Here is a 20,979-nt window from a genome sequence, read left to right on the forward strand (position 1 = left end):
CAAACACCTATCCTAGTGAGACAGTGCTGACAACCGACTACCAACTCTCACATAATTGGGATGGACTCTGAGGTCAGACATAAAACCACTCACTCCCAGAGGAGGATCTCAGGGGGTTGCATTCCTTTTTCTTTAACATCTTCGGAGCTGAGCCTCTTATAGTTGCTTTCACAGAGGGTTCAGCTGGTGTGAATTGACTTCAAATGGAACTGTATTTATTTACTCCAAAGTGTCTCCACCTATGCATCCATCCCCATGTTATGATCCTAAATGATACTGGCGAGCATGAGAGGTGCATTTCCTAAAGATAAATGCTGTTTCACTTAGAAATAATAAAGACAGAAGTAAGGGGAATAGTTATGGGGTTTTTTACAATTATTACCTTATTCAGTAAAAGGATGATTATTGTAGTGTGTGTAACTTTCATCAAATTCTTCTGAGTTGGTGTTTCTGTAGTCTTTTGAGTGGCTTTTTGAGAAATGTTTACCCTTTCATAATTTATACAGACATTATATTGAATGTACTACAATATCTGTTCAGTTAACTGATTTGAACTTTTCTCTTACTGATTTTTTTTTTTCCATTTTCCCCTCACATCATCATTCTGACATTTTTCATATAGTGAAAAGGATTTGGTGAAACAGGCAAAAGCCTTAAATAGTGCAGCAAACAAACTGATCCATAAGCACCATTAAGCATTTTTGCAACTGGTCACCTCACAACTCTGACATCGAAACTTAGTTATGAGGGGAAAAACCTTAAGAATAGTTAAAAGCAACTGTTAAAACGTTAATTGTCATTTAAAGTTGATTTGGAATTTGCTGAATTTTTAAAATCTTTGGGCTTTTTTTTCAGAGATAGAAAGTTTGGTAGAAGCTCCCTAATTTGCCATATAAACTTTGTTAAGCTACAGAGGAGTTGGCCAATAAATACACAAGGAAAGCTTAAGGAATGAGAGATTTGTGGCTCTGTACATACCTTTGATACGTTCTGTATACAGCACAAGTCTTCAACATGAATGGGTATTAGATGTGTGGTTCTATGCCAATATCCGATTGGCCAGTTCTGGGGAAGCCAAATTAGTTTTCTCTGTTACCCAGTTATGAAGTAGACAAAGAAAATGTGTCCCTGGAAGTAGTTGAAAGTAGTTATGTGCGTATTCCCAACCATTACCCTTTCACTTTTGTTCTTTGGGTTTAACCCCAAAACAAGGACAAATGGGCATTACATCTTAATATCTTGTCACCATGAAGATCCAGTCCTCATTAACCAAGACTACTTGCAACAATTTTGCCTTAGTGACTTGGGGTGGGGAGGTAAATCAACCATAGATTCCTTTAAACTTCATGAAGACAAAATTAGTAACTAGATGTCTTAGAGTAATGTTACAGTAGAACCTCCTGATCTTTTCATTGCCTTCTACCTCTGCCATAATTCCCTCTAGAAATATACTGCAGTTCTTCCTAACTGAAGGAAGCTGAGGAGAGACAGTTGTTTTGTTGGTCTCTCCTCTTCCTAGAAAAGGAATAGTTACACATTTTACAAATAAATTCTGCTCTTTATACGTTGGGGTTAAAAAAAAATGAGAGAGAGGAAGGATTGGAACAAGTAGTAGTTCTTTGCTGGCCAGTCCTTGTCTCAGAGTAGCTAGCCTATAACAAATAAAACAGAATAGCTGCCCTTCACTGTTACCCTTGTTACATTTGCTTCTAAGTTTCTGTTGCTTGATACGAACAGGGAATTTGCTGAGAGTTCTGGCAAAATAATGAAAGACCAACTAAAGCTTAGAAATGGTTCTGACTAGGAAAAATAATCATAAGCTTAACATCTCACTTCAAATTTTTTAAAATTGTAGATTGGAATATTGTAAGTTAGTGTCCTCTTCCCTATGGTCGCAAGAGGTCACCAGGCTGGTCCCATACAGGCTTTAGGGTGTAAATAATTCTATAAATACTTTGCTTCAAGAAATCAAGTTTGGGTTTTTTTCCGAGTTTAATAGTTTTTTGTCCTTGTGAATTGCTTGCAAAAATTCTGTCTCGTGTAAATTTCCCACTCGGTCCTGTAGAATAGGACTCCTTGACACATAGTGGGAGACTTATATGACTCTCATGCAGCTGGAAAAAATATTAATTCGCACTGGACACACTTAAAAATCTGTGAGGCTCAATCTTGCCCTCCAGTACACAAGTGGGTATCACCCGTTAGCTTGTAAAATTGATGACTGCACAATGGCAGACTTTATAAGACTCCCTGGAAAACAGCTACTAAGTATTTGAGGCTGGCTATTGAGTCACATGTTTGAAAACACAAAATTAACCTTGTGACCTTTTATTCTGAACTCATTTGAATGATCTGCAGAATAAAAGCTTTCAGCAGGATATCCAAATGGCTAGTTCGGATTGTTCCAACCCCCTGCCAAATTCTTCTTGTGGACAATAAACTTTCTCCTATCACAGCAATGCTATAGTAGGATTGAAGACTTAAGTATCTGGCAACATGTCTAATATTTGATCCAGAGTATAGGTTGCTGTGGTGTAAATGCCTGTGTGCTTAATCTGATGTGATAGTTGTGGAAGAGACCAGGAAAATGCACTAATTCTAAATATAGTAGATAACCTATGTTGCAAGTTCCAGTTACATGTGTAAAGCTGAAATGTAACGTACATTAAAATAAAATTTGACTAAAATTCTGTGTACTTGAGGTTTGCTTTGAATATGGATAAAATGTTTTATGTTTATCATCTAATAGCTGTAAACTGTAGTAATAGAATAAAAAACATTGAAAATCAGAGTTTCTTCTGCCTGGTTCACCTACATTTTGTCTTTCTTTAGAATATTTTCATCCTTCCCATTGTTTTACCATACAATTTGTTTTCCTTTTTTGGGTTTATTTTTGTTTAAATTCAGTCTTCCTCCCCACCATGGCTTTTGTTTTTTATCACAAGTTCATGTGGCTCAAATCCAGATTGCGACAGGCAGAGAGAGAACGTCAGTCTGCTGAGGGGGACAACCGGCTCTTCAAGCAGGAATTTGGTGACAAGATCAACAGTCTTCAGATGGAAGTGGAACAGCTCACCAAGCAGCGGTGAAGAGACCGTTTTCTAATGTATTTATTGGGTGTGCTTTCTCTGCCAGGTCAGAAATGTCTGGGAAAACCCATAGTAAATGGGGGAGTGTGTTTATCCTAGACACAAGCAGAGTAACCTTAGAATGGGGAAGTGCTTTGATATGTTGTGGACCAAATTTTCAAATGTGGACATCTGAGTTGCAACTGCATTTTTAAAAAAACTTACCACTTTTAAAGAAAATTACAAAATATGTAATCAGGAAAAATGACAAGAATAGTATAAGTCCAGTGCACCATCGAACACTAAAAGAAGAAAAATCTTGTTACAAAAACAGTCCGTTGGACACCATGGGTGGAAATTTAAATATAAAAATGTTCTCCAGGCAGTTAAAAGTTCATGAAGAGAGGCTGGCAGTATGCAGTTCTGCTTTAATCATGTCATTTGCATTATAGATTATAAACCTTAGAGAGAAACTAGACAGCAAACCAATGTGATTATTCATAATCAGGAATGCTACCGCTATTATATCATCTACAGTTTCCTCTTTTTCACTAGTAAGTAAATCTACTATTTTAGGAGACTGAGACAATAAATATCCTTGGGCACCAACCTAATACATAAACCTGTATTTTTTTTTAAATCCACAAACAGCCTTAGTTTTGGTGGGAACCAAAAAAAGATCTGAAAGTCCAGGACAGAAAACTCAGCATGAAAAACTATCATATTCCTGTTTCAGAGTTGTCAATTTACTAACATCAGGAAAATACAGACCCTTTTACCATGAAATAGAAGATGGCCTCTCATTTTGCATACGTGATACATTCTCTGTCCCATGACAAGGTCACTATGAATCATCATTGAATAAAAGATATTGTCTCGTACTGCCTTCTTTGACCTCTTTCCCTTTACTGAGTACCCTCACACTTCTTTTTGCCTTAAGGTGTCTGCTAAAGTGAAGTGATACAAAACAAAATGTTTACAATGGGGAGTAGGGTGTGATGACTGAGGGGGCTTTTATTATAAGAAATATATGTAAGCTCCCATTTGTGACACAACAGTTCCCACAAACACATCATTTTATGTGCCCACATTTGAAAATTTTGCCAATAGTATAATTAGACTGCATCAAACAGGATGAAAATGCTAGTCTTTGTGTCTTTTGCTGCTAGCAATATTATCAGATGCAAAAAGGGCTTTAGGTCTGGTCTACACACACACACGTTGCACTGATTTAACTAAATTGGTTTAGAAATTAATTCGGCTAAATCAGTGCAAGCACCTTGTGTATTTATATTGATTTCTAAGTCAATTTAGTTAAGTTCAAATTCTGTTGGTAGACAAGGCCCTTGAGGTAGCTATATTTGTGGTAAACTGCTTTGCTGAACTGGATTGTGATATTAAGAAACTGTTTTTTGCTCTGAGTTTTCATACAATCTTACAGGTAAGACCGCTCTGACTTGTATGGTATTGAGTGCATCGGTGGGCACTGATCCGTGTCTCAAGTGACTTTCACCCAGTTCTGTTCCCTGAGGTCCTGGGGGTGCTCTGGAAACTTTGGGCTGTTATGTGCTAGCTGGACCTGTGTTCCTCATGGTTTGTAAAAATGATTGGAGAGGTATGGGCACTGTGGATGGAAGTAGGGCCTGCTTTTTTTTAAGGAGGGCAGGATGCTGGTGTCTCTTCTGAGAGTGGTCATTAGCCTCTTTCTCTAAAAATAATCCCTTGACATTGATTAATTTCGCTACCTATTGCCCTTCACTTACCTTGATTTTTGGAGCCAGGGTGGTTCCCTACGGTATATTCTCATGTTCTGCCCAGTGTATTTCTAAAAGTCCTGAGAGCAGGGATTTCCATCACTTTCATGGAGTTATTACCTATCTGCTCTGAGGGCTCCCTGCAGTGTTCTGTAGTCTTCATTTATCATTCACAGAAACATAGAATATCCGGGTTGGAAGGGACCTCAGGAGGTCCAACCCCCTGCTCAAAGCAGGACCAATCCCCAACTAAATCACACAAGCCGGGGCTTTGTCAAGCCTGATCTTAAAAACCTCTAAGGAAAGAGGTGACCTCCCTAGGTAACCCATTTCAGTGCTTCACCACCCTCCTAGTGAAAAAGTTTTTCCTGATATCCAACTTAAACCTCCCCCACTGTAACTTGAGACCATTACTCCTTGTTCTGTCATCTGCTACCACTGAGACCAGTCTAGATCCATCCTCTTTGGAACCCCCCTTCAGGTAGTTGAAAGCAGCTATCAAATCCCCCCTCATTCTTCTCTTCTGCAGACTAAACAATCCCAGTTCCCTCAGCCTCTCCTCATAGTCATGTGCTCCAGCCGCCTAATCATTTTTGTTGCCCATTTTTGAGCTGATGTGCTCTTGTTTAACAGTCCCTAGACTCGAACACTTGGGGTCTGCTGGCAGGGTACTCTCAGCGGAGAAGCCTCTGCTTGAGAACAAAATTGCTCCAACACAGCCTAATTTTAATCTTCAGCCATGGTGGAAAGCACCCCAGTGACAAGGTTTTGTGTGAGAGGCAGGAAGGGAAGCATCTTTAAGGATGTTCCTGGAAATTGGTTGAAGATATTGCTTCTGATTTCATGCTATTTGGACTCTGGCAGTTTGTGTACTGTTGTTGGCAGTAGATGTTAAAAATATGACTGTATATTTTAAGTAAGGACCTGCAGACTTAGTGAACGGGTGCACATTTCATACATCTAAACAAAACTAAGCTTGACTGGATTAGATCCAGAATTTAGATTCAGACTTCACGCATTGTGGGCTTGTTAAACATACGTTGGGATAATTCGTTCAGAGGTGTAGAGTTCTGAAAATTCTGGTAATGGAGATTTCTTTTGTGCCCTCTTATGCTAAAAACATAAGTCACCTTTTTAATAGCTGTGCATATTGGTGATGTAAAATCAGATCACTTATCCACAATTCCCTTTTGTTATACTGCAGGGGTCAACTTGAACAAGAATTGAAACGGGAAAGAGACAGATGGTCACCAATCCACCAGGGTATCCAAGAAAACAAAATCACAGTAGCCCAAGGCAAGGGCTGCCAGAAGATGCAATTAAAAATGGTATTGTCACTGTTCACATTTAAATATGGTTTAATTTTAGCTACTGTCTTACCTTGAGCTTCGTATCACTGCACATATGGGTTGCTGTTATACTGCAGTAGTAAAGGTATGAGGGTAGAAGTCAGGATAGGAAAAATTCATGTAAATTTTTATTTAATTCACACACCATGAAATTGAAATTGTTCTCCTTTTTCAGCCTGAGGTCTTTTTAAAAGCAACAAGTTTAGTTGTAATATAAGAGTGTATCCCTCCCTCCCAGCTGTTTGACAGAATCTTGAAATTGATTGTGTTCATCAGCACTATTTACTAAAGAAAAATGCAATATAAAAGATACTCTAATCAATACATCTCATTAAGAGTAAATCACTTTAAAATAATTTCACATCATCATGAGCAGGAAGTTACCATGTTGACCGTCTGAAATAGAGTAGAACTCAAGAAATGAAGCTGGCTTTTTAATGCATAAAAGAGCAGCATTTCAAAGTTATAAGTTCTATTCTTGAAGAAAAAATTGGTTTTCATGTTAACTAAACTTGTCTTAAAACAACTTTGAAAATCTGCGCTCTCCCTGCCTTGTTGTACATTATTAGACTTGGCTGTTTCCTGGGAAGTGTCAGTAAAAGGGCAGCTCTTCCTGAGACACTAGCATAACTCTCAAGTATGAAGACAATGAACTAGTACAGGGTATTTCTGTACTCTGCATGTACACAGCAGCACCTGTTCTTTCAGGTGGCTAATCTTCACTGGGTTTCCCCAGGAGACTTCAGCAGTACTGCTCTCTCCATTGAGGGCTTCTTTAGTTCGTCAGTAATTTTTTTTAACCAGTAGCATTGATAACTTTAAAAAAAAAAAAAAAAGTTAGCAATGCCTCTTGATAACTTAAGTGTCAAAAGCATTGGGTCTATAAACAGCTGTTACACTACAATAACAAAAGGCGTTGGAATGAAAAAATTATTGCAGCTGGCTCTCAAAACCAGCTGCTGTTTGATCTTTCCAAACCAAAACAAGCTATTCAGCTGCAAGGCAAAATAATTCTTTTCTCTCATTGTACATGTTTCATTGCTTCAGGGTTTGATTTTGTTTTTCTGATGTGCCCTTTTCTTCATGGGATTATCCTCCTCCATTTGTGTGTCATTGTGGAACACTCACTAGAATGGGACATGCATGTCTTTTGTCTTGGGAACAAATGGGTTTAATTTACACAAGTATCTATTTATGTAACAGATCTGCTCCTTTTATTGTGTCTCGTGGTCTATGGATGGTTTACTTTTATACAGGTATATCATTTTAACGGCAGTTTAATGCCCTGTCCAAGCTGAGGTTCGAATTTCTAGCAACTATCATAGGTATGGATCGTGCTGAGAAAGTTCTAACACGCTCCCACCCTCACTAATACAGATAACAATTTATTTTCTTAGTCGTGTTGAAAAGTAATGCTACGTTTGGTTGGGGATTTGCCTTTGTCTCATTGATATCTGTAGGGTAAATCTATAAAGTAATATTTACCCTCCCTGCTTCTGCTATACCAGTCCAGGTGGCTGGGTTATGCTTCCTCCTTCCCAGTTCAAAAATCTGAAGCCAAGGTGGACATTTCAGGGGTTTTTTCTGCCCAGCAAGAGGAAGGCAAACAGCTAGTGTGCTTAGATGGGTGCTCGTATACCACACTGGTGTGAGAGGTCAAAGGGTAGATTTTCAAAAGCACCCATGTGGTTTAGATACAGATCCCACTGAAAGTCAGTGGCTCTTGTGTTCACTAAGTCATTTAAGCGGCCTTGGAAATCTCAGTCTAAATGTGTAGAGTGCAGTTAGTGAAATACTCAGAGACTTGTAAATATGTTTTCTTTTGACAGGATGGAAAGCAGAAAATCCAGGAAGAAAATGCCAGACTGAGAGAGCCTGGAAGAGGGGGAAATGCTGTTCTTCCAAACAAGTATGAAATGAAAGATATCCCCTTTCCCCTTCTTCTCACTTTCACAGTTCCCCCTCCTGTCTCTGTTCTCCTCTGCAATGTGGAAAGCAGTCTGTTATGCTCTCAGCTAAAGGTAGCAATTACTGTGTTGGTGAGAATTTAGTTTTGTTGTGGGCTTACCCTTTCTTTCACTTAAAAACAAAACAAAAAACCCAACCCTAAATAATAAAATATGCTAAAATCTAAGTGAAGTTTAAACTTTTCTGTTTGAAGTGAAGACACCTGTAATTTGAGATTTTAAAGTTCCAGGGTGGTATGATCTCCTCTTCTCAATTACACAGTAACCTGGGAGAGAAACAGTGATTCACTTTTAAGTGTAGTAGAAGTTGGCATTTTAGGAGAGGTTCTGGGGTTGGTGCATGCAGGAGGGGCTTGAAGTTTCCTGTTTTAGAGGTTGTTTCGGGATTCTTCAATTGTAGTCTGCCTCATACAAGGAGTTCACAATATGGTTTATTTCTCAAACTTTTGGAAAAGACTCCAGCATTGTCTTTCCCATTGTGGTTTTTGTGTGGGGGCAGGGGTTTGTAGGGGTGTGTAACACACTCAGGGACTTGTCGAGTTCCGCAGTTCTCCTATCAAACAAAGGTTTGCAATGGTCTTTGTGCCCATTGTTTGAGGTTCTCCACTGTGCCTACTTCACAGCGCTGAGTTGGGAAACAGATTCTATTGCCAGGCTTCAGGCTTTCTTGCTCTGGAATGGCGGAGGTGATGAAGAGATTCCTGTTCCTCTCCCAGCTACCTCTGAGCCACCTGATATATAGCTGTAATTCTTTTTTCTTCATTTGGAGAACATTATCGCTTAGGCTTACTTTTAGGCCTTGACAGGGTAGGAGCTCTGCAGACACACATCTGAAATTGCAAGGACATGCCCCTTAGGTATTAGTGCTTCAGGAAAAAAGCCCTGTTCTTGTATTGGATTTTGGTATAGTATAATGTGGAGGACCAAGAACAAGATGTATTGGACCCTAAAGGTTGTGGGGTTTTTTGTTTTGTTTTTTTTTTTTTTGGGGGGGGGGTGTTCTAGAGAGAAATGGCTTCTATAATAAAACAAAATACTTACAAACATACTAATGTAGAAATCCCATTCAGGTAAGAGTTTAGTTTTTTAAATGTGCTAAAGTGAATTGAACATCACAGCAGAAAATAAGACTATGTTGTTTTGGCTGGGTTTTTGTTTATCTGAAAGATTATTTAAAAAAAACAACAACGGGAGATGAGGTAAAGACTTGTGTTCAAACGGGTAGACGTTTTGAATTTGTATTTCTGTAGTCGGGACCCAGGTCTATAATCAGGATTTTGTTCAAAGCCTAGTAAAGGACACTTATGTAATCCCTTCAAATATCACTTTTAAAAGAAATGCTGTATGAGAGACAGGTTATTATAAACTACAGGTGACCTGAAAAGGATCTTTTTTTATTAATCGGGCTTTTGTGCCCTTTTTAGCTGCTTTATGGTATATAAAATGGCCTGGAAGGTTTTAAGATTTTTCCCCCCCCTTGCTTATTTTTAATTGGACTATATCAGAAATATGAACTCCTGTCTTCCATCGTTTTGCAGGAGGACTTGTTGGGAGAATCTAAGAGGAAGAATATTGTAAGCTTTCACGTGTTAGTTGAAGTTGTGGGGATGTTGAACCTTTAACAAAGGCTTCTTTTCTCCAAAATGTTAATTAGTTCTTGAAGCTAAAGAGATATTACCAAAAGCCATTTTACACAGTCTAACTAAAAATCCCTTCCCCTCTCATTTCTGTTTTTGCTCTAGGCTCTTGTGATGTTATTTCACTAGTTCTCATCATAGTCTTCCCAGATAGACATGATCTATATTTCTAATATAAACATAATGCCGAGAAGAAAACATTTTAGGGGAGGGGAAAAAACTTTTTGGGTCTTCATGTGTCATAAATGAGGGAAACATTTGTGTATTGTGTATTTTTCTTATGCAGATCATCATTAAAGTATATTAAATGCATGTTGGAGTGGATAAAGGTTATATTAGCATGAGTTTGGGATGGGCACCTGACACTCAGGTCGCAAAGTGTAATTAATTAGCGACTTTGCCACTGATGTGTAAGGGGACCATCCCACATTCATGCTGATAGGTTTTGACACCACAGTACGTAATCGTGTATTCCCTAATATGTATGTGTTTATGAATGGTTTTACATTTTGCAAGCATATGGAGTTCATAATAGGTGCTTTTTATAAACCTCAAGAAATAACAAAAAAAGTGGTAGTGTGTTTAAAAACAAACAAACAAGAAACAACTTCAGTGAGAATAGATCCGAGACTCAAGCTATTTTCTTCTGGGAGATGTGGATAAAATGATACTGCTAACTTACCGTTTTCTTTTTTTATTGTAGGATACAGTCTGTCATACAAGAAGAGCAGGTTAGTATTTCTTCTGCTTATGTTGAAACACTAAAGTACAAATATGATGAAAAGTCTTATGGATTCACAATTTCTTCTTCAATCCATGCACCCTTAAGATCATAGAAGATTAGGGTTGGAAGAGACCTCAGGAGGTCATCTAGTCCAACCACCTGCTCAAAGCAGGACCAACACCAACTAAATCATCCCAGCCAGGGCTTTGTCAAGATATTCCGTATCAAAGTTGAGTCTCTTTCTACCCTCATGTAAATAATGTGCCTGGTAAAGCACAGTTAGGATCAGAAAATTGATTATGAAAATGACATTAAAGTTTCATGTTCTGTCTCCATCAGTGACTTCAGGGTCAGTCAGGTCCTGTTTACAATTAGAAAGATGGTTTGGTTTGAAACGCACGCACAGCAACAACTCCTAGGCTTGCAGACTCCTTCTGGGCTCTGAATGTCAGGCTGTGTTCTTCCTGGCTCGTGCATCATTGCCAGTGCTAAAGATTCTGCAATTGGAACTCCGTTGGCAATGGTGTTTGTGCATTGATGCCTGAGGCCAGCTCACTCATCCATGCAGTTTTCATTCTGCAGGGTTAATGCTTGTAAAAGTATTTTCTGCTGGGAAAGTAAAATATGATTTGTTAACACACTAGGAGCAGAAATACTGAATAAGATAATGCCATTTTATAGTCACTTTTCTGATCATAAACATGCCTTAAAGCTAATAAAACACTAGAATGTGTCACTCCAAATACTTCAGCCCTGTAATGGTAGCCTTCGATGTTAGGAATGGGGGATTTCTAAAAACGTTTGAATTGATAGGAAAGAAGTTAATTAAAAATGTGAAATAAATGCCACAAGGTAGCTCAGTTGTAGGATAAGCATCAGTTATAGAGACCGAGTACAAGTGTGTTTGCCATATGCATATGGGTAAGTGGAAAGCAAGAGAAAGTGAAGCAAAACAAATACTACTGGGATGTGTAACTGTCGACAGAATGGAGCTGGTAAGGATTGCAGTGTTGTGTGCCAGATCCTCCCAGACCTTACAGCCCTGGCAGAGAAATAGTCAGCGCAAAGGTTGGGTAGGGCGGCTGCAGCCTGTGCACCCACAAACTAGACTAGACAGAAGAATGGCTTCTTTACACTTGGCATTAATTTGTGTAAAGGGCTCAGACATCTTGGCAATGAGTGTGGTGCAACTGCAGAGTGACTGAGTGTGTGTGTCCCCGACCCATCTGCACAGGTGCCCTCCAGGTTAGGAGGGCAGGATCGGTCTCCCCTAGCAGCCTTGTTGGTTTGCTGCATTTAGCCCTTTTACTCTGGCTTCGAGCACTCCAGGACTCAGTGCTCGGAGTATGAAGCCACTGTTCAGGGAGTCAGTTACGCTCTGTGAAGTGGATTCTGGACGTTGATGGGCCAGAATTAAATACTTCTTCCCAAAAGAGCAGTTTGTCTTGTGGTTTTCTGAATGGTTTGAGGTCCTGTTTGTGTATGTGCACAAATAAATGCTTCCTGCAGGTTGCCCACTTCCTGAGCAATCAGACTGTGCCTCACATTGGCTAGGAAAAGGGAAAGCTGCATTGTGAGGGCGGAGGGTAGCAGACACTAGCAGTAATACTGAAATGCAGGGTGCAGGAAAAGTAATGTTGAGCAATGGTTTGTTAATGATTTAGGAACTGCCATCTGGACCTGGAAAATCACAGATATGCCAGCTGTGCCAAGAGGAAGGCAGTCTCACCAAAACAAAGGTAACTTCAGTTAAGGGGAGGCTTGTGTGTCTCGGCCAGCCCAGTAGCACATGTGTGCCCTCTAAGTTTATTTTCTAAAAGCTGATAAATACAAGTAGATTTGCCTTTAATTACCTGGGTACCAGGATATGCATGTTTGTCCACCTTCCCATTCGGACAAAGCTGTTAAACAGAGAGGGCTTCAGGATCCTCCATGCCGCCTGCTGTTGACACTGGAAAATGATAAATGCTGGTATGCGTCCCTCCCCCCAAGAACTGCCTTTAATTCACCCCCCCCACCCCCGCCATCCACACCTGGGAGCACAATCAGCCCTCCCCCCAATTTCTGCAAGAGAAAGTCAGTAGTGAGCATGTGAACACGTAGTTTTCATTATTTCATTTTTCCACTTTCTTTCCTGCCACCTCCCCCTTTATTCTCCTTTATCTTCACTTTCTTCTCTCCTCTCTTTTCAACAGGTCACTCTTCTTCCCTGGCCCTTTCTCCTTTCCAGAATCACAGAAATGGTGCCATACAGTGGGCCACATCTCACTTAGAGAAAATGAAGCCCTAATTAAATTAACTTTCCTTTCTCAGTCCCCCAACATCCCTGCTGCTAAGGCTGCCGGGTCCTCTGTCACGTGGAGCTACTGAACTCTTCCCAATAGCATTGAGAGAGCTAGATAGGAAAACCCCTGTCTGTGTGGTGAGAAGGGAAAGCAGGACCCACAGAGGACCCTGCTGTCCTCCTTCCTCTGGCAAGCTGGTAACATCGCTGGGAGACCCACCTAATCCCTCCTGCATAATTGGCATTTTTTCGTGTTCCATAAAGATTTGTCCCATGTTATATAAAGCACTAGCTTTATGGCTCTAAAAATTACCACTATTAGAAGGCCACTTGGGTCACATTTTCATTATGGATATGTTCAGGGAGAACTTGAAAGGCTTTTTAGTGTATCTGCCAAGGCCTGAACTGAGGGGTTCTGTGTTTCCTCTGGAACTATTGAGTGTCACTGACTCGAGGAATTGAGCAAGGAGCTGCTTTCTTGACAATGTTGGGTGTCAAGGACACCAGCCCTTATGGCACGAGACACACAGATCCCTGAACTCCCGTATTGGCAGGTAGGTAAAGCCGTGACTTAAACATTGGGTGTAAACCACGTCCTTTTTATTTTCCAATACATGCTGCTAATAGTGTGGAGTCTCCAATGTGATTTCTATAGAAGCTTTTCAGCTTGCCTTGAGGAAGCACACCAGTCAAAATTACTGCAAATTCCAGCACGTCTTATACCGGCTTTTTATAAATCCCCAAATATGAGAGTAGTGTTGGGTTGTAGATATATGTCAATATAACTTATGCACATACATCTATACATCCCCATATTTGTGTATATTAGGGCTGTCAAACTATTAAAAAATATTAATCACGATTAATCACAGTTTTAATGGCACTGTTAATACTAGAATACCAATTTACATTTATTATAAATATTTTTTGATGTTTTTCTACATTTTCAAATCTGTTGACTTCAATTACAACACAGAATACAAAGTATAGAGTGCTCACTTTGCAAATATTTATATTCAAAAATAATGTAATGTAAAAAAAGTTAAACAAAAGAGAGCAGTCTACAAGTCGAAGCATGAAGGGGCATACGAATGTTTAGCGCATCTGGCATGTAAACTTTGCAACAGCGGCTACAACAGTGCCATGCGAACACCTGTTCTCACTTTCAGGTGACATTGTAAACAAAGCGGGCAGCATTATCTCCTGCAGATTGTAACCAAACTTGTTTGTCTAAGCAATTGGCTGAAGTAGAACTAAGTTGGCTTGTAGGTTTTAAAGTTTTACATTGTTTTATTTTTTAATGTATTTTTTTGTACACAATTCTACATTTGTAAGTTCAACTTTCACAATAAAGAGATTGCACTACATTATTTGTATTAGGTGAATTGAAATATACTACACCTCTACCTTGATATAACGCTGTCTTCGGGAGCCAAAAAATCTTACCATGTTATAGGTGAAACCGTGTTATATCGAACTTGCTTTGATCTGCTGGAGTGCGCAGCCCCGCCCCCTCGGAGCACTGCTTTACCGCATAATATCCAAATTCGTGTTATATCGGGTCACGTTCTTTCGGGGTAGAGGTGTATTTCTTTTGTTTTTTTTACAGTGCAAATATTTGTAATCAAAAATAAAGATAAAGTGAGCACTGTACACTTTGTATTCTGTGTTGTAATTGAAATCAGTATATTTGAAATAGGGCTGTCAAGCAATTTAAAAAGTTCATTGCGATTAATTGCACGATTAATAATACCATTTATTTAAATATTTTTGATGCTTTCTACTTTTTCAAATATATTGATTTCAATTACAACACAGAATACAAAGTGTACAGTTCTCACTTTATTTTTGATAACAAATATTTGCGCTGTAAAAAAACCCAAAAGAAATAGTATATTTCAATTCATCTAATACAAGTACTGTAGTGCAGTCTCTTTTATTGTGAAAGTTGAACTTACAAATGTGGAATTATATACAAAAAAATGCATTAAAAATAAAACAATGTAAAACTTTAGAACCTACAAGTCAACTCAGTTCTACTTCAGCCAATTGCTTAGACAAACAAGTTTGGTTACAATTTGCAGGAAATAATGCTGCCCGCGTCGTTTACAATGTCACCTGAAAGTGAGAACAGGCGTTCGCATGGCACTTTTGTAGCCAGCGCTGCAAGATATTTACGTGCCAGATGCACTAAAGTTTCATATGTCCCTTCATGCTTCAACCACCATTCCAGAGGACATGCATCCATGCTGATGACAGGTTCTGCTCGATAACAATCAAAAGCAGAGCGGACCGAAGCATGTTCATTTTCATCCTCTCAGCAGAAGGTTGATTTTCTTTTCTCGTGATTCAGGTTCTGTAGTTTCCGTATCCAAGTGTTGCTCTTTTAAGTTTTCTGAAAACATGCTCCACACCTCATCCCTCTCAGATTTTGGATGGCACTTCAGATTCTTAAACTTTGGGTTGAGTGCTATAGCTATTTTTAGAAATCTCACATTGGTACCTTCTTTGCATTTTGTCAAATCTGCTGTGAAAGTGTTCTTAAAACGAACATGTGCTGGGTCATCATCTGAGACTGCTATGACATGAAATAAAAGGCAGAAGGTGGGTAAAACAGAACAGGAGACATACAATTCTCTCCCAAGGAGTTCAGTCACAAATTTTATTAACACATTCTTTTTTTAATGAGCATCATCAGCATGGAAGCATGTCCTCTGGAATGGTGGCCGAAGAATGAAGGGGCATACGAATATTTAGTATATCTGGCACATAAATACCTTGCAACGCTGGCTACAATAGGGCCATGCGAATGCCTCTACTCACTTTCAGCTGACCTTGTAAACAAGAAGTGGGAACATTAACTCCTGCAATTTGCTGAAGTAGAACTGAGTGGACTTGTAGGCTCTAAAGTTTTACATTGTTTTATTTTTGAATGCAGTTATTCTTTTGTACATAATTCTACATTTGCAAGTTCAACTTTCATGATAAAGAGATTGCACTACAGTACTTGTGTTAGGTGAATTGAAAAATACTATTTTGTCTTTTACGTGCAAATATTTGTAATAAAAATAAATATAAAGTGAGCACTGTACACTTTGTATTCTGTGTTGTAATTTGAAATCAATATATTTGAAAATGTAGAAAACATGCAAAAATATTTAATAAATTTCAATTGGTATTGTATTGTTTAACAATGCGATTGTTTTTAATTGCGATTTTTTTTAGTTAATCGCGTTAACTGCAATTAATTGACAGCCCTAATTTGAAAATGTAGAAGACATCTAAAAATCTAATATTTAAATTGGATGCTATTATTGTTTAACAGTGTGATTAAAACTGATTAATCTTTTTTGAGTTAATCGCGTGAGTTAACTGTGATTGACAGCCCTAATGTGCATGAAATTAAAAATACACATGTGTAGCACTAGTGGATAAGACTTGTACTACTAGGATTTCATATGTAGCTGTGTGTTCTGATTAACTAGCATTTGAATTTTTAAGTATTGATTGCTTAAATTGACTCTTGCCAAATCACATCTGGGTACAGTTTGTGAAATTTGCTCCAGCCTGTTCTTGGGGGTTTGATTTTTATTCTCTGGGTTTAGGAACTCCGCAGAAGTAACATTCTCATCCTTTGGGAAAGAACCGTTTATCCCTCAAAGGTTGTGGGAGGGGCCAACAGGTAGTCTTTAGTGATAGATGAGGGACAGAAGCTTCAGGTGCCCTTTGCAGGGACAAAGTACAGTCTTTTGGCCAACTGAATGTTAGTGAGAAAACCTGGTTACTTCATGTGGTGTTATTGGGCCCCTTGTGATTGGCTGGCGCGGTCTTTCTCATCTCATTAACAGTAGTTTCCACTTTTTGCTCCTCTTTCCCTTTTTTAGAACATTTGCAAGAACTGTGGCGGAATCTTCTGTGAGGCCTGTTCAGCTAATGAACTGCCCCTTCCATCCAGCATTAACCCAGTGTGTGTTTGCAACACATGTCACAAACAGCTGATACAGCAGTATTCGACAAGCCCATTGTAGGACTCCGCATGTGGGACAGTGATGACCAATCAAGGCTTGGTCCAGCTATAAAATCTTGTAGCTTAGGTCTCCGGTCTGAAGCTGTTCAGGCGAGTTTCTAGAGAAGCAGCTCTCTTTTCCCTCTGCTCTTGCAAGGTCAAAGAGCGAAAGTACATTATTATGTTCACATTCTCTCACAACTGTCAATTTAAAATGCTGGTCCAAGCCTTCCTTAAGGAAAACATCCCCACTTTCATGCATGAGCTGCTGGGCGAAGAACTGTTCAGAGTTTCAGGTCAGAGTAGCCTTAATACATGTACCATGGCAACTACAAGAGGTAAAAACGCATGTACGAAGGTTTACTTAAGTGCTTTGTTTGAAGGCAAAATGGAATGAAACAGATGATAACCGAAACAAAGAACGAGAAGGTATTTTTCACCAGCATCTGTGGCTCTGCTTAAAACACCACTTTCCCTTTTCCCTTCTGTCCTTGCAGTTCTACTGAACTGTGATGCTCCAGTTCAAAGAGAAAAATCCCACAAAAGAACTGGGAATTAAACGTGTGGGGCACATTGTTACTCAATTCAGTCCTCTCTTGGACTCCAGTTTGGTTGTGTGGAGTAACATCAACAGTTGCGGGGAAAGATTTAAAAGATTTGGGGGTTATTTTTTTGAAGTGTGTGTGAGATATGAGAATTGAATAGCAGCCATTTCGCTCAGCACAGTATGCTTGAAAGTTCTCATAGCAAAATACTCAAACATTATTTAAATACAACTTTGGGTTTTTTTTTGTTTGGGGGGTAAAAACAGACACCTCTGAACTTTATAGGGGAGGTTCTCATTGTGACTTATGGTAGCTGTGACATTCTAAAGACTATAAGTCTGTTTTGTCTTGACCTGATAATTAGAGGATGGATCTTGATTCCAGAATATTTAAATTGGGGGGGGGGACGACAAAAAAACAACAACAACCTGGTCTTTATTTAAACAGAACATTTAGAGGCATGTTTGTACATTGTGTCCAACAGACCGTTCCTACTAATGTTGTGCACATTAATCAGCTGTTCAAGCAGCAAATGTGTTGTTTTTTTATTAAAATATAGTCAAACTGATCATTTTTTAGCCACAAGGAGGAGTGGCTGCTAGCAGGAGGCTCAAATGTGCTAATCTGAAATTCACTTTCAAATAGGTTTTATGGTTCATACAAAGATAATCTGACATAGTAAGATGTCGTCATATTTAAGGTTTCTCTGCTACACCAAAAGACAACACCTTCCTTCTGAAGTACACAGCCACTTGTACCTCTCTCTGAGGGCTCCAGCCTCCCCCCATACCAAAACTGCAAAATTACAAATGCTGGTATGCATCCCTCCCCAAAGAGAGGGGCTTAGTTTATTTGGCCTACTTTGTATTGGAAACCTAACTGAACCATTAAGACCACAGAATGTATTGTAATCGTTTGAAAACTGACTTATGTATATTTATACATATTTGGGGGTGTTGCATTAATTTTTGTACAAATCTATATTTAGGGAAACCTGGTTTATTTCTCTAAACGTGATTATATGCAAATTAAATCTGCTAGAACTACATTGAAAGTGTGTAGATGAGTTCAGGCCACTTGATTGGGCCAGTGATGGTGATCAGTATATAATCTAGTCTGACTCCCTCACCTGACTGCAGGGAACTAGTGGGGCCTCTTTCATAGGAGCCAACAGGAGGGAGTGAATGGGACTCAGGAAAGTAGGGAGAATAGAGAGGAAAACATTACAAGAGCAATTTGAAATGGTTTCTTAACTATTATTTTAAGGGGGAAACATTAGAATATCTTCCTGCAATTGACTATAGCAACTTCTCAGGAGGAATTAAAAAATAAGGTAGCTTTGTGTTTGGAATCTAAGTGGGAAATAAGGTGCTTTCATATGTTCAACTTTCTATTTTCCAGGAAGACAGTTTTTTAATTAGGGTCACCAGTGCAGAGTCAGGGACAGCACTTTGACTGGAAAAGATACTTGACTAATAGATCTTTTATCTGAAGGTGAGGTTGATGGCTTTTGCTGGGAGGATATTCAATATGCATATACTGTACAAATCTACAGGATTTAAAATCTAGTGGAGTTGGTTTTGTTTTTCTGCTAGGCAGAGTAGAAAATGTAATTGTAAGCCATTCTGAGAGCATTTGGATATTATAGTACTTAATTTTCATGTGTCAATGCTGACATGTCCATATTCCCTTGTGAGTGTGATTAGAAGCTCCAAGATGGTAGCTAATTCCTTGGTTGCCTTTATACCTTTTGATCTTCACACAAAGGAAACTTGCTGCTACCCTTCTTAAATACTAATGCTGCAATTCTAAAGTCTCCATTTTTAAAAGCAGGATATAGTCACCTATATAAACAGGTTTTCCCAGTTACATAAAATCCACTGGGCTCAACAGCTTAAGTTTACTTCAGCCATGAGGAGTTAGTAACATATTTGTGTACATCTGAGATTCAGGAAGAGAACTAAAATTTAAATGTCAGAATTGCAATCTGAGCTCCAAGATGGCTCCTACATTGGTCCTCTGTCATCCTCAGTATTAAAGACTTGTAAATGCAGTGCTGGCTACATTACTGTACACAATGTTGAATACCATGTATAAGGGAAATTCTTCAAGCATGTTTGCTCTGATATTGTTTGTAGGTGTAGCCCTGAAAGCTAAGTGGGAGGGGGAAGGTATTTTCTGGCCCACTTGGTCCACACAAAATAAAGCTGTTTAAAGAATACTTTCTCCATCACAGTTGCTTCTCATTTCTGCTTGTGGCTTGTTCTTATGCACTAGGTTGAGTTGTAAACTTAAAAAGGCATCACTATCTGGAAGGTGGCACTTGCATTAAAAAGCAGTGTTTGCTAGTTCTGAACATTGCCATTTACACAAGTGGCACCTTATTCATCAGTTTTGCTGGCTGTGTGCATTCATCTACTTAATTACCTGTTTTTACTGGCACTGAAGCAGTATGCAGCTAAGAGGGAGCTGGATTCTGTTTCTCCTGGTGGGTTGGCAGCGGTTTGTCTTCTGTAACATGGAGTTTAATAAAATAATGTGGACTGCTCACCTGTAAGTAAGGTTATTTTGGCCTCTACCACTTATTACAGAAAGTAATCTGAAGGAACTCAGTTTAGCTCTTAAACCCAGGAGGCAGGGGTAGAGCTTTTTCATGAAGGGAGCAGTTGAACCAGAAAATACTGAAATATAAATAGAGGGCCTCTCTCCCCCCCACCCCCCAAAAAAAAAATCTCAAACACTTTGTTTAGGACTGAGTGGTTATGGTGGTAATATAAACCATTTCTTTCCCAGCTGGAGCACTAGGCTATGCTTGGTTTTGTCTCATCTGGGGATTGGAACAATAAGGATGAGGTACACACTAGATACCTGTAAAGTGTAGTGTTTCACATTGATATTACAGCCTATGCCTCCCTGTGAGTTTCAGCATTTGGAGCTGGGGCGATAAAATGGAAAAGGGAAGTGAAATTAGTTTCACCATCACAATAAAAGCTTAAGTTTAAGATACCTTAAGCCTTTTCCAACTGTGTACTGAGTCTAGCTTCATGTAGCTATTGCATGATGCTAGGCCTTTCAGTCTCCCACTAAAGTACATGGGGGGGAGAAAGCAGTGCTATTATACAATATGCAGTTTAGAAACTATCCAGTAAAAGCAAATATGAAACATCCTTGATTAAATGTTTGGGTAGGTACCTTTAAGCACTGTACAGAGGACAGTTACCTTTCACCCCACAGCCTGTATGTACATTTGTAGAAGTTTAATAAGCTCAGACAATTTTCAACTGTTAACTCCATCCTTAAGCACAATGGGATAAGAGGTTCCAATTTTAGATGACAAAGGAAAAGTACCTGTTAAGCAAAATCTATATTACAAACACATTCATGCGGTGTTTTAGGCCTGGTCCACACTAACCCCCCACTTCGAACTAAAATACGCAACTTCAGCTACATGAATAACGTATCTGAAGTCGAAGTACCTTAGTTCGAACTTACCACGGGTCCAGACACAGCAGGCAGACTCCCCCGTCGACTCCGCGTACTCTTCTCGCCAAGCAGGAGTACCAGTGTCAACGGCAAGCATTCTGGGATCGATTTTATTGCGGCTAGATAAAATGCGATAAATCTATCCCAGAAGATCAATTGCTT

The 20,979-nt window shown here is 39.2% G+C and overlaps 1 protein-coding gene across 7 annotated transcripts in view; it reads left to right on the forward strand.

The window, feature by feature from the left end:
• RUFY3 (RUN and FYVE domain containing 3) overlaps positions 1-19,555 on the forward strand; it is an 83,397-nt gene extending 63,842 nt beyond the window's left edge. For 3 of the 7 annotated variants that reach the window (XM_054029760.1, XM_054029761.1, XM_054029762.1), the window contains 6 exons: positions 2,966-3,085; positions 6,027-6,150; positions 8,001-8,080; positions 10,479-10,506; positions 12,164-12,238; positions 16,668-19,555. In XM_054029760.1, coding sequence (XP_053885735.1) covers positions 2,966-3,085; positions 6,027-6,150; positions 8,001-8,080; positions 10,479-10,506; positions 12,164-12,238; positions 16,668-16,811 — 571 coding nt within the window. In that variant the 3' untranslated portion in view covers positions 16,812-19,555. Of the gene's footprint in view, positions 1-622; positions 2,790-2,945; positions 3,086-6,026; positions 6,151-8,000; positions 8,081-10,478; positions 10,507-12,163; positions 12,239-16,667 lie in introns of those variants that run through there. The other 4 variants (XM_054029764.1, XM_054029765.1, XM_054029766.1 and 1 more) reach the window with 2 other exon arrangements.
• The last annotated feature ends 1,424 nt before the right edge of the window (positions 19,556-20,979 follow it).

This window comes from Malaclemys terrapin, chromosome 5 (genome assembly GCF_027887155.1).
Source record: "Malaclemys terrapin pileata isolate rMalTer1 chromosome 5, rMalTer1.hap1, whole genome shotgun sequence".
Taxonomy (NCBI): domain Eukaryota; kingdom Metazoa; phylum Chordata; order Testudines; family Emydidae; genus Malaclemys; species Malaclemys terrapin.